Below are 17,453 nucleotides of genomic sequence, written 5' to 3'. Positions count from 1 at the left end.
TAGATGCTTCCACTGTTTTTCCAGTGTCCACAGCAGAGTCCAGCATTAATCAAGCTGAAACTCAAGAGGTTGCTCTGACTGCACCTGCTCAGTCAGGTTCTGAAACTGGGGGGGAGGGGGGTGTCATTCTTCTCCTGCCCAAGATTTTCCAGAAATTTCTCCTGCTCTAGCCTCCCTCATTTCTATGGCCATCCGTCAGGGTATTGCTGAAGGTCTTCATCAGCGGCTCCTTCTGAGGCTTCAGAGATGCAGAGCCATCAGGGCCATTCTCATAGGCATCAATCAGATAGTCAGGATTCACTATCTGAGGGTGAGATCATTCCAGATCAAGAACTTTCTGAGGATGAAGGCCTAGAACCAGACCAACCAGCATTTGTGGGCCTATTCAAACCTCAGATGTTTAGATCCTTGTTATTCAAAGCTCAAACCACTACACGTATGGGTGTTCCCAGTTCCAGTTCTGGTTCCTCTTCTTTGTCCTCTGATCCAACAACATCTGTTTTTCTGGAATCCACTGTCCAAGCTGAAGTTGTTCCTGCTCCCAAGCTGTTTTCAGACGTAGTTCAGAGACAATGGAACTTCCCAAGTACAGGTCCTCTTCCTAATTCACTGGACAAACGTTTCTATAACTTGGCAACTGACTTTTCAAATATATTACAGTTTCCTTCTGTGGATTCTCCTGTAGTAGCTTTGTCTTCATCGTCTCCAGTTTCAGGCCCAGCTGAAGAGGTCTTGTGCCCGGAGGACAAAAGAGCGGAGCGAAGTCTCATTAAAGGACATCAGGCTTCTTCCTGGTCGGTACAAGCTTCTTCTGCGGCCTCTTTCTTCAACCGCGCTACCATCCTGTAGCTGAAACAACTCCAGGAGAGAATTCCAGCCACTGATCATAGGTCTCACCAGGATTTAAACAAAATTTTGGCAGTGGTGGAATTCTCTGCAGATGCCACCCTCAATGCAGCTCGATTTTCTGTTAAAGCTATCGGTTCTTCAATTACATCCAGGGTCTCCTCTGGCTCAAAAATTGGCAGGCAGATCAAAGAGCAAAATGGCGCCTAGCTTCTTCTCCTTTCCAGGGTGACAAGTTGTTTGGGGCTCCTCTAGAACCCCTCCTGGTTGAGACTAAAGACCATCGTAAAATCTTGCCATCTATTTCTAGGAGGTCGGAGATCTGCCCACAGACTTCCTTTCGTTCGGGATCCTTTTGGGCCCATGATTCCGGTTTCTACCAATAACATTCCACTTGGTCATTTCATCCAAGAGGATCTCAACAACAGGACTCTCAGGTCAGACAGGGGTACAGGTTCTCCTCCAGGAGACCATTCAGAGGCTCCAGAGGCCGGCCTTTTCGCCGAGCCGGTTAATTCTCCTCCTGATTTTAGGATTGGGGCAGGTTATCCTTTTTTGCTGACATATGGGATAACACAGTTTCATATTCTTGGGTTAAAGATACTATTAGATTCGGCCTAGCTCTTGAGTTCCGCTCCAACCCTCCCAATTGTTTTCTTGTCCTCTATCCAAGGACAAACAATTGTCCTTGGATAGAGCCAAACATGCTCGTGTTACGGCCGCCATTGAACACCTTTTGCTGATAATAGCCATCCAACCCATCCCTTCCCTCCAACGAGGTCAGGGATTCTATTCCCATTTATTCCTAGTGCAGAAACCTTCGGGGGATTGGAGGGCTATTCTAGATTTAAAATCCTTGAACCGGTATATAATTTACCGCTGGTTCAAGATGCAATCTCTCCACACTGTTCTTTTAGCAATTAGAGAGGGAGATTTTATGTCCTCTATTGAGTTAACGGAAGCTTACTTACACATTCCTATTCTCCCTGCCCATCGTAGATTCCTCAGGTTCTGTTACAATGGTAAACATTACCAGTACAAAGCCCTTCCATTTGGTTTATCTTCAGCGGCTAGGGCGTTTACAAAAATTATGGCGGCCCTTAATTCTCACATTTCCTCCATTCCGGTCAGGATTCTTTTTTACTTGGATGATATACTCATCCTTTCCCGATCTGAGCTTCAGGCTCGTTGGGATGTGGCCACATCTCTCAATATCCTAAGGACTCATGGGTTTTCCATTAACTGGAAGAAGAGTCACTTGACTCCTTCTACCTGTCTTCAGCACCTAGGGTCTGTAATCGATACGGTGTCAGCTAAGATTTTCCTATCCCAGGATCGACAAGATAGTCTCTGTGATATGGCCCGTAGGTTTGTTCAGTCCAGGTCAGCTTCCCTACTGAGCTTGTCTAGCCTGCTAGGCAAGATGGTGTCCTGTTATGGTATTGTACCTTGGTCTTGTCTTCACAGCAGGGAGTTGCAGTGGCTTCTTCTAACCTACCAGCGGAACCTCAACAGTCCCTCAACCTCCCTCCTACATCTGACCACCAATGCCGTCGAGTTTCTCAAATGGTGAACACCAGAGAATGTTTCCAAGGGCTGCTCATTCCTGGAATCACAACGGTTAGTCATAATGACGGACGCCGGCCTAGTAGGTTGGGGAGCTCATCTGGAGACGCACATGATTCAAGGCAGGTGGTCCCCTCCGGAATGCGACCTCAACATAGATCTCCTAGAACTCAGGGCGATCTTCCTCGCTCTTCAGGGATTCCTGGCCCAGATCCAGGGCAGAGATGTCCTAGTTCTCACAGACAACATCACTGCCAAAGCACACATAAACAGACAGGGAGGGACCCGTTCCCGAGTTCTCCGCCAGGAGTCTCTTTGGCTGGGGCTCTTGGCCAAGTCCCACCTAATTTCTCTCAGGGCAGAACACATTTCGGGGGTGTCCAATGTTCAAGCGGACTCCCTCAGCCACAATCCAATCGACCCGGCAGAGTGGAGCCTACACCCTCGTCTATTCCAGGAGCTTTCCAGAAGGTTCGGCCATCCTCAGGTGGACCTGTTCGCCTCAGCAGTAAACCATTAACTACCCCGTTTCTTTTCACGTTTCCCAGGTCAGGGGGCGGAAACAATAGATGCCTTACGCAACCCGTGGCCAAAGGGAATCCTTCTCTACGCCTTTCCTCTGTTCCCTCTGATAGCCAAGGTGGTCCAGAAACTCATCAGGGAGGGGGCAGAACTGGCACTGGTGGCCCCCCATTGGCCTTGCCATCCTTGGTTCGCGGACCTAGTGTCCCTGTCGGTGGCCCCTCCCTGGAGGATTCCCGACAGTCAGGTGTCTCTGCTACAAGGACGGCTAGTTCATCCAGATCCACAGCCCTTCCAGCTAGCCATCTGGAGATTGAGCGGTTCCTCTTGACAGAGGCTCAAGTTCCCCCGGATGTCATCACAACAATTCAGACCTCTCGATGAGGATCTACGACTTGTATTTACGACGCCACATGGACTGCTTTCTCCAAATGGTGTAGGCGGCGCACTATAGTTCCCACGTCAGCATCAGTTGTTCAAATCCTTGGTTTCCTACAAGATGGTTTCTCTTCAGGTCTCTCTCCGAATACTCTACAACGCCAGGTATCAGCGCTTTCATCTATTCTGTCTTACTCATTAGCTGTATCGCTGTCTAAAGATCCTTTGATTCACAGTTTTTTATGTGGAGCTACAAACCTCAGGCCTCCAGTCATACACAGGTTCCCTACTTGGGACCTTACCAAGGTAGGGTAAGGTGAGGGACCTTACCTCACTAGGCACCCTTTTGAACCACTTTGGGAGGTGGACCTCAAATTTCTGTCTTTCAAAGTCTCTTTCCTGGTGGCCATAACCTCAGCCCACCAGATTTCAGAATTAGCGGCCCTGTCGGTCCGTCAAGATCTGTGTATTTTTCATGCGGACAAGGTGGTCCTGCGTCTGGATCCGGCATTTATTCCCAAGATCAACTCTGTCTTTCACAGATCGCAGGAACTTGTTCTTCCCAATTTCTGCCCTTCTCCTCAGCACCGACTAGAACGGACATGGCACACTCTAGACGTTCGCAGAGCCCTTAAGATCTACATTGCCCACACATCTTCTTTCCATCGCACAGAAGCCCTGTTTGTTGCCTTCCAGCTCTTGTCCATGGGCGCCAAGCTGTCTTCTTCAGCCATTGGCCGGTGGATCAGGGCTACCATAGCTACGGCGTATTCAGTCCAGGCCTTGCCGGTTCCCCAGAATATTACAACACACTCCACAAGGAGCGCGGCCACATCAGTGGCCTGGTCCACCAGGGCCCCCCGGAGGAAGTTTGCAGAGCGGCCACCTGGTCCTCTCCTACTCCGTTCATCCAGCATTACCGGTTGCATACCTACACCTCGGCTGATGCGGCATTTGGAAGGAGAGTGCTGCAAGGAGTTCATCTGGAGACTGCTTCCCAGGTCCGGCCTGATCCCACCCTATAGGTCATTGGCTTTGGTATGTCCCAGGCTTGACTGCTGTGCCCACCGTCAAGAGAATGGGCGTTGGTCTTACCTGATACACCCTTTCTGTGATAGGTGGGCATGGCAGTCAGCCCCTCCCTGTTGGGCCGTTCCTGGGCATGGGGGTGGGTGGCAATCTCATGTATGTTCTAATTTTCCAGACACGACAGTCTGCTGATCTACCTCGTCTCAAAACTGGACTACACAGGAAGAGGCAGGACTTAAGAACTTTACAGCAGACTCGGTCTCATTGGAGCAAGGCAGTGTCACTCCCAGGCATGACTGCCATGCCCACCTATCACAGAAAGGGCGTATCAGGTAAGACCAACGCCCATTTTGTTCACACAGGCCGTCTTCACTCCAGCTCATTTTCCCACCCAAATGCCAATCTTCCCCCCTCCCCGTTACTATGGCAGCTGATAGCAAGCAAGCATCATAGAGGCTGACATATTTCTTGCAAGACTTCAATTTCTTTGTCCTGGGTAGACCATTGATGTACTTCCAGTTCTACTTCTGTGAATCCTTTATTTCATGTAATAAGTTGATGTTGATTTGTTCTGTTATTTTAGAATCTGAATGTTCTTTCGAGAACTGGTGCATTCTTTTCAGATATCCTCTTTTCATTGGATTTGATTTATAATAGCAAATCATGATTTCTTTGTATATTTGTGATGAGTAAGCAACTTTTTCCAGTAATCCTATAGCTGCTAGCCCTGGTTGCTCAGTTAACAGTCCTGAGTCCTATAGTCCACTTGTGACCAGATGTCTAAGAACTCCTACACCTAGTATGGTCATTGTTGACCCAGGCAATGACTCGTCTGGTATAAATTTCTGTAGTTATGTCTCACCGTATTGTTTATGGGAGAGACACTCTTTGTCTGGCTTATCTGAGGAGACCTGTCCATGACGATTGAACCTCTGGCATAGTTCTCATCTTCCTCAGAGCATGCAAACCGCACAACCTCATCAAGGTAGAGTTTCACTGGGGGTTATTGTCATTACCACAATATTTTAACCTGCCTTTTTTATTGCAATATATACCCCAAGGAAGAAATCGTAACTGTATTTCTTCCTCTTCCTATTTCCCCCACAATAATAATCATCTGAGGTGAATTGGCTGAGAGAAAGAGAGTGTGATTGGCTAAAGTCATCCAGCCATTTTTTTAAATGTCTAAGGTGGGATAGAGTTCAATACCTTCTGGTTTCTAGGCCAGCACCTCAACCATTACACAAACTGGCTTTCTTGTCAGGGTTTTTTCCCCCCCTCCCTATTGTGTATGTTCTGGTAGGCAGCCAGTGTTCTGAGTCTAGCCTAAGATTATGCATTTTAGTAGGAAGATTCTTACCATGAATAGAATAGAATAGAATTTTTTTATTAGCCAAGTGTGATTGGTGTCATACAAGGAATTTGTCTTGGTGCATAGGCTCTCAGTGTACATAAAAGAAAAGATACATTCATCAAGAATCATAAGGTACATCACTTAATGATAGTCATAGGGTACAAATGATACAAGCAACAAAATTACAGTCATACAGTCATAAGTGGAAGGAGATGGGTGGTGGGAACGATGAGAAGATTAATAGTAGTGCAGACTTAGTAAATAGTTTGACAGTGTTGATGGAATTATTTGTTTAGCAGAGTGATGGCATTCGGGGAAAAACTGTTCTTGTGTCTAGTTGTTCTGGTGTGCAGTGCTCTATAGCGTCGTTTTGAGGGTAGGAGTTGAAATAGTTTATGTCCAGGATGCGAGGGGTCTGTAAATATTTTCACAGCCCGCTTTTTGACTCGTGCAGTATACAGGTCCTCAATGGAAGGCAGGTTGGTAGCAATTGTTTTTTGACAATCTTGTCCTGGGGAATCATTGTCATAATTAAGAAACATCTGTTAGAAAATATCTGAGGAGTTGAATTGCACCCTACAAAATTGGGTACAAAAAGAGCTGGGCCTGATTCTTCATCCAGTGAGATGGGGTAGGGTGTTTTCTTATCCAGGAATTTTCACTCTGCAGGGAACTGTATAAGTAAGTTTGATGTCAGACTAGCTGATATTCTGATATATCTTTTATGAAAATGAGATTGCTGATACACATGTAATTTCACAAAGAACATTTGATGACCTTGTCTTTCTCTATGTGCTAGGTAATGGAAATGTACCTTCCCTTCTGTGGTATTGCCATATCCAATGCTCAATTGTTTGCTGCTTCCAGGAAGGAGTACGATAGAAGCAGAGTAAGTCAGAATAACAACAAGAATAACTATCATTAATATTATTTCATGTGGCATCTGGTTTACCATGTGATAAAAGAACAAGTGATGATTTGCATAACTATTTGTACAGTTACGGTAATCTGTAGTTTCAGCAAAATGAATATAATTGATATTATTCATAATTTGTATTTATATTTTAATATTGCCATATGTATTTTTACCCAGTGAAGCGGTTTGTGCGGTTCTTTAAATTCAATTGGGAAAAACTTGCTTTGAAACGTACAGGAGCACAAGTACTCTGTTCAGCTTATTAAAGCAGCCGCATTATTTTTCAAGACTGTGTGGTTGCAGCAGAGAGATTTTTGCTACAGCCGCATGATCCTGAAAATAGACCTGGCTGCATCTGTAATGAGTTAGCATCTTTGTACACATTTCCTTGGGAATAAGCTATACTGAATTGTGGAATTTGCTTGTTTATACATATGAAGAAGTCTATAGAACGTTATTTCCTACTTTCTCATTCTTCTCCTTACATCCAAATGATTTATCTTCCTTATATTTTAATTGCTAGTATTTACAGAAATTCATTTCTACTTATACTGTGCCAACACTTTTAAACTAAATAACAAACAATAACATTTTTTCAAGATATTATAGTGCATAACCTAAGAGAATATAGTACATACTCTGTTCAAAGATGTCTCCCCTGCTCTTACGAAATTGACTATAGCAGATATAAAATTTCTGGTCTTATTTTTTGACATTTCAGTTTCCTTGATTTCCCTTGTCTCTTTACCAGATGGATGATATTGGGGAGCACAGTGGGAAGCAAGAAGAATAAGGGGTGGGGGGAAGCCTTCTAAAGTAATTTTCCTCATCCATTGGCTTTGCTATGCCTCATTCGTGAAATTTATGTGGATTCAGTCATAATCATGTTCATTTTGTTTAATTTTTCATTTTTTTCTCCACTGCTAGTTGCTTCTTCTTTTTTGTTTCCAGAAAATTTAAAGGAAAAAATGTAAAGAAAAAAAAATCACAATAGTAATGTTAGACGCATTACCCCAACTGCGCTAATATATACTCTGTCTTTAGGATTGGTGCTGTGCAAACCCAATTCTTATTTTTTCTGTTTACTTTAAGAGCTCAATGCCTATATCTTAGAAGGATGATTTCCTTTTGGAATACTAACATAACTTGAGCTTTCATTAGTTTGTGAAAATAATTCATACCACAATTCCAATAATGTGGGAACATAAAAAATAAATAAATAGCTAAAAAAAAAATCATCCCTAAATTTAAAGGAGAGGTAGCATTTTTCTCCTGCACATTTCTTTCACTTTGCCAAACTTGGATCCCTGTGGTAAATTTGTGCAAGGATATCACAATGCAAGAGATTCTGAAGGAAGAAAGCCTCGATTATTAGTCCTTATACAGCTTTCATGAAAATAAATACAAATTATTTTTACCCCCATTTTGGGGAGACTTCCTCATTCAAATTATTACTGTTATTCAAAGCAAACATTGGTAATTAGTATCCCTTATGAAGTTAGCACGTATTTTCCCTCCCCCCCTCCCCCCAGTATCTAGTCCAAATAATAAGACTAATTGCTATAGTACCATATGATCATATTATGAATTGGGGTGAACTTGGCCTTGTATATTTTTTATTTTATTTTATTTATTTTTATTTTTATTTTATTTATTTGATTTTTCAATGTAAATCTATCCAAAAATTTTAATATTAACCCAAGTACCATTATTTAAAAGGTTCTAAAGATGATTTTAAAGAAAGCTCTTTAGAAATGAATACCCATAACAAATCTCTATATACTCTGAAAAATACCATAGTGTAACTTTTGGCGTTCTAGATACTGCTATACTCTAGGAAGTAGTAAGGAACACTTGGAGATGTAGTTCAGAAGTACCTGTTATACCTGGGGTTACATTTTCCCAGTGCAGTAAGGAATCTTTACATGTGTTTATCACTTTCTCCATGCTCAAATCTGGGAATCGGGTAGCATATAAATTAAATAAATAAATATATAAATCTTGAATTACTCTTTTCTTAGATCAATGTCACTTAGGGCCCTTTCCAACTTTTACAAATTATGGAGGACCCCAGAAAGCTCTTGTTTGGATGGGTTACATTTTTACCGTATTAAATATCTCATGATTGTTTGGTGGGATTTTAAGATGGTATTAATTTTTTAACATCAGATAGCAAATAATTGATTTTGATTTTATTTTGCTTAGAAGGTGTTGGCGGACCCTCCCACCCCGGGGGGTCCTAGTACCACACTTTCAGAAACATTGCCCCGGAGAAGTAAGAGAGCTAGGTCATATTCTGTGAAAACAGCTTTTAAAATAATAGCTATGTTGATATATTGGCTAACATATATTTTTGTGAAATAGAGTCCACTGAACCTAAACTGACTGCTGAGAATAACATTTTGCCTGTTTAAGTAGTGGACTTTAAGATACAAGAGCTTATGTGATAATAAATCTACTAGGCATTAAAATGCACTTTTAAAATATCTAGTTTGCTAAAAAAAGTTCATGTTCCTAATACCATGAGTTTAATTTAATTCTTCTTCAACCTAAAAGTTGTCCTGTGGGATCATAAAATCATAACTAAATGAACATGGCAGATAGTTATCCCTATGCTGACATTTTTCTATGCACTAGGAAGACATGAGGAAGGGTAGACTTTCATTTTTCTTGGAGATACCATTTTGAAAATTGTATATCTCCTATAGTAATGAAATCACAATTTTTAAAAAAGGAGCATCCAGAAATTTCCCTTGCCTGTCCTCTTGGGTGACATGTCTCACCCTTTTTGCAGCCCTCAGTCCCTCCAAATGTAACAAATCCTAAAAGTCAATCCACCTGTCCAGTCACTTGCATTTGTATTCGTTCACCATTTTTTCCCTTTCATATTGTAGTCAGCAGTTCTGGGCCCAATCCTATCCTTGAAAGTACCCCCCAAAAGGAGGAAAAAAACAGGACTAGAAAATTTTCTTCTGCCACTGCTAGCATTTTTAGCATCTTTCTGTAAAAAATCTCTGCTGTTCTTCAGCTGGTGATTGCCCACTTCTGCCTTCATTAGTGCATTATGAATAAGAGCAGAAATCGGCATCGGTACACTGTTCTGTATTCACACTGGGTGTTGTGTCATGTTTGCATACTCCTTGTTTTCTTCAGCACTCTTAACTGAAATAAATCCCATGTAAAATGCATGGTATTGGTTTGCCTGAAATCTATTCAGCTTCACTACCATAATTATCAAGGCTATAATTCTGTATGAGAAAGGATTCTTTTTTCTTTTCCACATAATTACTTTGAAACATTCAGAAAAGCTATTCTGGGCTTTTTTCTTGTTCTTTACTAATACTTTTCAAGATCACTTAATATTTAGTTTATCTCAAAAATTTGGTAGACTGCCACTGAGAATTAATCTGTTATGTTATAATTTGCCTTGTGAAACACATAAATTAGATACTACAATCTGAAATGAAGTAGCTGTGAGATTAATTAACGCTTTGTACCTCTACTTTCAAATTGCCATGAAAGAAAAAATAATGATCTCATGTTCAACACAAGGTCACATAGGTTTATATCAAACTTGCTTGATTATACTTAGCATAAGTATGTGACTAGATGATTATTTTTATTATTATTTTCTGAGGGTCATTATGATATGTCAAAGTATCTTTGCTAGTTGTTACAGAAAGCTAATATTCCCTAGGACATTCCCTAATCAGAAATAGTTTAAAAAATAGTTGAAATATATTCAAGTCTCTTACAGGGAAACTAAACTGAGAACATTCCATATGTACATGTCCTGGTATCTATGGAATGACTGTGCATCTACATTTCATTTACAAGTAACCAGTATCCCAGAGTGTTAGTAACTGGTTCTTTTTACAGCTCTTTTTTGAAATATTACGCAATCATTTATTCATTACTTTTGGAAACCAATTGTGATCGATTTCCATCCCATGTATGAAGGCCTTGCTGGAGGTGGTTAATGATCTCTTTGAAGAACAGACAGACTTGGAGAAAATTGTGAAAAAAATTATGCATCGAGCCCAGAATCTACTCAAGTGTGAGCGTTGTTTGGTATTGCTTCTTGACGACATTGAATCACCAGTAAGTATATATTTCACATTTTGAAAAGTGTATTTTATGTAAGTGTCGTGATGTTTGTATTTATTTATTCATTCAGCACGTATTTAAAATTTGTTTAAAATTTGTATGGTACTAAGTTTTTGGTTGACTAAGATGAAACCGATAGCTAATAAGGTGAAACAATCATGAACAATTGGATACTCAAAAGTGTAGATTCTTGTGCTCAACTGTTCTTTATGCGGGAACATTCCCATTTCAGAGGAAAAAAGGAGATGGATTATTAAGAGCCATAAAGTGGTGCAGTGGTTAGAATGCAGTACTGCAGGCTACTTCTGCTGGCTGCCGGCTGCCTGCAATTTCGCAGTTCAAATCTCACCAGGCTCAAGGTTGACTCAGCCTTCCATCCTTCCGAAGTTGGTAAAATGAGGATTCAGATTGTTGGGGGCAAAATGCTGGCTCTGTAAACCGCTTAGAGAAGGCTGTAAAGCACTGTGAAGTGGTATGTATATAAGTCTAAGTGCTATTGCTATTAAGAAATATGAAATATAAATAAACAAACAAATAAATTCAACAAGTAGGAATGGAATGAAGTGTTGCTCATTTTCTATTATACAGTCTAGGTTTTGGGGGTGATTTCACTTAACCCACCAAGCAATCATCTTTGTTCCCCCCGCTCACCTTTAAAACTGGGAAGGTGCTAAGTTCAACAAAGGAATGACTGGACATTTGCAGCCCTTCTGCATTGTTAAACTAGAGAAAAATGTTAGTTTCTGATCATACACATGGTGGTATATTTGTTGAAGCCTATGTTTTTAAAAATATTTTTGAAGGCATTGTAGCTTATTATTCAACCAATTAGATCCTTGACCTTTGAATATATAATCCACTGAAAGTAATGGACAACCTTTCTTTTACTGAGCTTTGGGAAAGGATCATATTTAGAATGACCATAAATCTATATTATAAAGGATACGCCTTTATTTCAGAAAGCTGTCCTTTAGTGTTTTTTTTTTTGTTTTGTTTTGCTCTTGAGTTTTCCTTTGTTATAAATTATTTTGTTTTGATCCTTATGAACCTCTTTCAGATTTGCCCCCTTTTCAGGTTTGTCCTTTGTTTTTTTCCAGCAAATATGGTCAGTGTAGTCATAGTTCAATGTCAGGATGTACATAACATTGCAGATTACAATTCCTGGCATATCTGATTGGTAATTTTCTGATTGGTACCTTAAGAGCTACTTCAGATTAGTTTAAACAATATTGAATTTGATACACTGATAGTCTAACATTTGGGTTCACCAAATGTTGTGTACCAAATTTATTTATGTATTTGGTACACACTACACTAAACAATATAAAAGCAATTTAATAGAAACCAAGAAAGAAGACCAAAACAGCAAACCCCCAAAAATCCCACCAGTAACTAACATCTTGCAAATAGTACTCCAGCCACTCTAGCCCAGGGCCTGGGAGAAAAGCCAGGTCTTTATAGGCCTTTGGCAAAACAACAGGGTGGGAGACATTCAGATCTGAGGGAATTTCATTCCACAAATGAAGGCAAATATATGTCTCCCAGGATAATATTGTAGGATCCAATCTGGGTCGGTGTACATATTCCGGTGAGAGAGAAGTTCCCTGAAGATGAGTTCCAGCATGAGTCCGAAAGCTCAGAAGACTAAGCCTCTGGTCCGGAAATCAACCCAAATTGGATCCTACATTTTCATTCCATGTGTCAGGCACTGTGACAGAAAAATTGTGTTTCTTGGGTCCTGATAGATGACCTTGTTTATTTGAAAAAAACTGAAATGCACTAATATTGTCAGTTCAAATTGGCCATGCAGATACCATGGGACATAGGTGGCCCTTCTAATAAATAGGCCCTATGCAGTATAAGGTTTTAGAGGTCATAACCAGCACTTTGATTGCACCCAGAAGCAAACTGGCAACCAATGCAGCTTGCAAAGCAAGGGTGTCACATAGACATATTGAGACATGCCCAAACCGTGCTTCCTTAGCTGTTTAAAGCTTCTGCATGGTCTTCAAGGCAAGTCCATGTAGCCCTAAATGTTCACTCAGTACTCCAAACTATAAACTATAAAATATTTCACTGTTCACATTACATGGAGGTCCTCAAGTAACAAAAACAATACTTAAAAACAACTTGGTGACCTTGAAATCATATTTTGGAATAATTATTCTATTCCTATTCCTGTTCTGTTCTGTTCTGTTCTGTTCTGTTCTGTTCTATTCCGTTCCATTCCATTCCATTCCATTCATTACATTTTTATCTCACCTTTATTACTTTATAAGTAACTTAAGGTGGGAGATATAAATAATAATCCTGAGGAGGGTTGGGTTGAGAGAATGAGTGACTGACTCAAAGTCATCCAACTGGCTTTCTTCCCAAAGGCAGGACTAGACTCATGGGCTCCTGTTTTCTACGCCGGATTAGTAATAATTTCACAGTATATAAGGATTCAGTTAATTCTTTATTATGTAGTAGGATTAAAAGAATGTGATTTATGCTTTGAGTATAAATAGGGCACATATTTATTTTTTATAATGTGATTATGTATTTTTCTAATGTTGTATAATAAATTTGCAATTTATGATATTTACACATGTTTTATCTTGACAGGAGGTAAAATTTACCAAGTCCTTTGAATTGATGTCTCCAAAGTGCATTGCTGATACAGAAAATAGGTTAGATTTTATTCTTTTATAATTAATCTTCTTTTTAGGAATAAACCTAGATTATAGGACAAAATTCTGTCTGTGAAAAGCTCTTTCAAGTTCACCTTCATTCTAGAAATCCAAATAAGAGGTCCTTTTGTTTAATTAATTATTTGCACACTTTTTCATTTGTTAACCCAGCTGTCATACTTTCCTTCACTTTTGTTCTACTGTTGTAAAGATATTATATATTTTATGCCCTTAATATGTTATAGAAGACAAAATATTATTCTTCCTCAGATGGTATAATTGGTTGCATTTCTGTTATGTGGGAAACAGTTGCAAAACTGTGGCATGATTACATGGAATGTTATTTTAGCATAATTAGCAGACTAAAAGATTTGATTAAGTCTCTTTCTGCCAAGGGCATTCCATATGGTCATCATCCAGTTTATTAATCACATCCATGTTAGTTAGCTTCAACAAATTGAAGATGCTTTCACCGTATTGATAGGTTGATTGATGTGATTATTGAAGAGTTATACAATCTTCTTCCTTCCAGCCAACTTTTGTGCATTTTTGGGTTATTTCTATTTAAGTTTTAGCAGTGAACATAGTATTTAGCTGTGCAAACATTTTCATGATAGTTTAAAACTTTGGACTGTTTCTTCTCTCCTGCCATCCCGCTGCAGCTTAAATAGCGGAGTAGCTTAATGACAAAATGGGTAATAATTAAATAACCTCTTTAAAAAATAAATCCAGGTTTTTTTAACACTTAAAATACTTCTAATACTTATTTGGCCATGTTATTATGTAAGGTCTCTGTATCTCATGCACAACATATTACAGGGAAAGCATTGGGAAGAAATAAAGGTATGTTTACTATAAAATAAAAGGTGCAGATCTAGAGGTTCATTGAAATTTGGGAATTTTTGATATTGTTGTAATATGAAGCTTGATTTATATAATTCCCAAGAACTTTTAGCATCTACATTTGGTTCTAACTTTTATGTAGAAATAAAAGTCCAGAACTAAATTTGACATAGATACTGTTCTTGGAACACAAGCTGAGAACCATGGGCTGCTATTCTCTGTAACATAAAAAACATTTTCTTGTCTGCAAAATAGTGTTGAACCTGAAAAATTTGCCTTGACCATGTAATGTTTCCCCTAATCACCCTTTTTCCATGTGTCTCTTTCTGTTTTCCTTACTTTTTTTTCCCAACAGAGATTCTAGCTAGACTTATTAGGGATTCTGATGTCTTCTGAATTTGGTTATTGGAATCTTTCTTGTATAGTTTGTATAGGAAACATTTGACATTCATGTTATTTCTGCATTTCTATAGTAATATGCAGTAATCCTTGAGTGTGTTATGTAGAGCAATCAATCATGAAAATAAAATCGTTGGGGGAAAAACAAATTTGGAGTCCTCTTTTACAGGGTCTATAAAATGGAACAACAGAACATAATATATTTTGTTTCTAGTTATTCTTTCCTTTATTTAGAGATTGTGAGGGAATGACGGAAGATTTCAGGATAGAGTGAAGAGGTGCCTAGAGAAAACTGTAAATGCATCTTTTATGTTATTTTTGAGACTAGTTTTGTTTTCAGTAATATTTTATCCAAATATGGATTTCTGAGGTCTTTATTTGAAAAGCAAAGGATATAGTTTAGTTTATGATCTTGAGTTTATTGATGGGGTTTTAAAGGAAAAGCCAAATTCCATAAAGAAAGCATCTCAGATCCAGCAAGTCTGACTGGCAATTGGGCTGGGTTTCATAGATGCTCAGTTTATAGTTGGATTTGCTCCTTCTGGTCTGCCAGTCAAATCTTACTGCTGTGAAATACAGCTGTATGATTGACTTCCATGAATTTCATTTTTAGACAAGGCCCGGAAAACAGGTCCTGGCTCGCTCTTGCCTGTAAATGTTATACCTGTCTGCCATCCTACCTTTCAACTCAAAATATGCTGCACTATTCTAAAAGTGTACTCAATCTTCACAAATCTCACTACTGCAGCATGATAAATATGGAGACAAATTCCTTTTATTAGTAAGTTCTAGAGCTACAATTGGTTTAAATAAAAATGAAGGATTGTAAAAAGAATATTAGTTTTACACGTGGGAAAGAGAAAAAAAGACCTGCCATCAATCAGTTCTGAGTTAATATTTTGTAATAAAACAACAAATAAACAATATGAGAATAGGAAAGAAAAGTAAACTAACATTAGAATAAATGTATGCGTGTTCCAACAACAATCTTTGCCTCTGCATAACTATAAAATCATTACTTTTTTTCAATGAGATAAATAAAAAGGTGATACCAAGACAGAAAACAATTTAAAGAAATCAGGAATAGGTTAGGTTAGGTTAGGTTAGGTTTATTAAATTTGTATACCGCCCTTCTCCCGAAGGACTCAGGGCGGTGAACAGCCAAAATTAAAATACATACAATATAAAAATTAAGATGAATTAAAACAGAATTAAATCAAATTGGCTTCCCAAAAATTTAAAACCCTTTGTCCATAAAATAACCCATTAAAATTTTAAGCCAGCCCAGCTTGCTGAAATAGGAAGGTTTTCAAAGCTCGACGGAAAGTACGGAGGTCCGGGATCAGTCGTATTCCTGGGGGTAGCTCGTTCCAGAGGGCGGGTGCCCCCACAGAGAAGGCTCTCCCCCTGGGAATCGTCAGTCGACATTGCTTGGCCGACGGCACCCTGAGGAGACCTTCTCTGTGGGAGATAGACAAAGTAAACCTTTATTAACTGGTTCCAAGAAATCAAATTATCAGGATACAACATATTTGAGTCAGGACTAAGGACATTCCCAATGGCATTATATTTAGCCAAGGTAAATAATAGCAAAAAGAGAAATAAAGGTTTAAAGAGAAGCAAAAACAAATTCTAAGTGCCTTCCCCCACCCAACAAAGGACAGATTGCTTTTGGAATGGACAGTTTCTTCCCTTGATGGTGACTAATCAACATTGCTGGGGAGATGTGTTTACCAAATACAAATGTTTCATGTAAATCATTCAAAGATTTATTTCTAGCCTTGTCTGGAAGAAATATGAGCTGCAAGATGGAATAAGTGGCAGGCAGAAAACAGATGCCTGCAGACTCTAGAAAACTATGCTTTTAAGAGCAATAGAAGCGAAAGAGAGATGAAATAAATCTTAAAGCATAACCAACATTTAAGAATTTTACTTCAAGCTTGCTTGAGATATGTGACTGATTCGAGGGAATGAGTTATAGAGGCAGAATATTGTATCTGCTCTCTCACATTGCAGTGAACAAGGACATATATTCAATTTTGCAGCTACAAAGATTGTTGGATGAACAGGCACAAAAACAGCCAAGGGACGTGATTGAAGCCTGGGAAATGAATCCCTCCTCAGTCAACAGGAGTGCTGATTTACCAGCAGCTTATCAAGTACTTGGGAGGCGAGGGCTTGGCAGCACAAGGAAACAACAGCCAACGACTTAATAAGCCAGCATCAACACACCAATCAAAATCTAAAAAGCCACATACAACAGGCACCACACAGAATAGCCCAAGCACACACTCTGCTGGAGACAAGTTCCCTGAGGATGGTCTCCGGCATGAGTCTGAAAGAAGACTAAACCTCTGGCCTGGTGACCAACCTAGATTGGATCCTGCAACATTATCCTGGGACATGTCTATTTGCCTTCATTCCTGTATTTGGAAATCCCATAGATATTATTATTATTTGTTCACAATAATGTGAAGTCATAGCTGCTGGTTCTTTAGCTGTTGTTGGCCCTTATATGCAATGAGTTCTTTCCAAGACCTAGTTGTAATTATTATTATTTATTGATTAGCCAATAGGCCATATAGAATAATGATGACAATGTGCTACAAAATAGAGTAAAAGGCATAACTAAAGGAAAATGCATATCATTTTTTCTGTGTCACTCTAAAAATTTCCCCCAGTTGTGTACAGATATAAATACCGAGGGCAAACAAATCTGCCCATTTTTTATTATCTAAATGCAATTAAACTGCTCTGAAATTTTGAAGGTTACTCTGAAACAAGATGATGGTTCCTATATATTAAAGTGGATCTTGAACCA

The 17,453-nt window shown here is 39.3% G+C and overlaps 1 protein-coding gene across 2 annotated transcripts in view; it reads left to right on the top strand.

The window, feature by feature from the left end:
• PDE11A (phosphodiesterase 11A) overlaps positions 1-17,453 on the top strand; it is a 168,783-nt gene that overhangs the window by 67,395 nt on the left and 83,935 nt on the right. For both annotated transcript variants that reach the window (XM_034428349.2, XM_034428334.2), the window contains exons 3-5: positions 6,495-6,584; positions 10,572-10,712; positions 13,326-13,390. In XM_034428349.2, coding sequence (XP_034284240.2) covers positions 6,495-6,584; positions 10,572-10,712; positions 13,326-13,390 — 296 coding nt within the window. The remainder of the gene's footprint in view (positions 1-6,494; positions 6,585-10,571; positions 10,713-13,325; positions 13,391-17,453) is intronic.

Source organism: Pantherophis guttatus, chromosome 1 (genome assembly GCF_059756535.1).
Source record: "Pantherophis guttatus breed Tessera chromosome 1, ASM5975653v1, whole genome shotgun sequence".
Classification (NCBI taxonomy): domain Eukaryota; kingdom Metazoa; phylum Chordata; class Lepidosauria; order Squamata; family Colubridae; genus Pantherophis; species Pantherophis guttatus.
The sequence above is the reverse complement of the archived record's forward strand: the minus strand, read 5'-3'. Positions and strand labels throughout refer to the sequence as shown.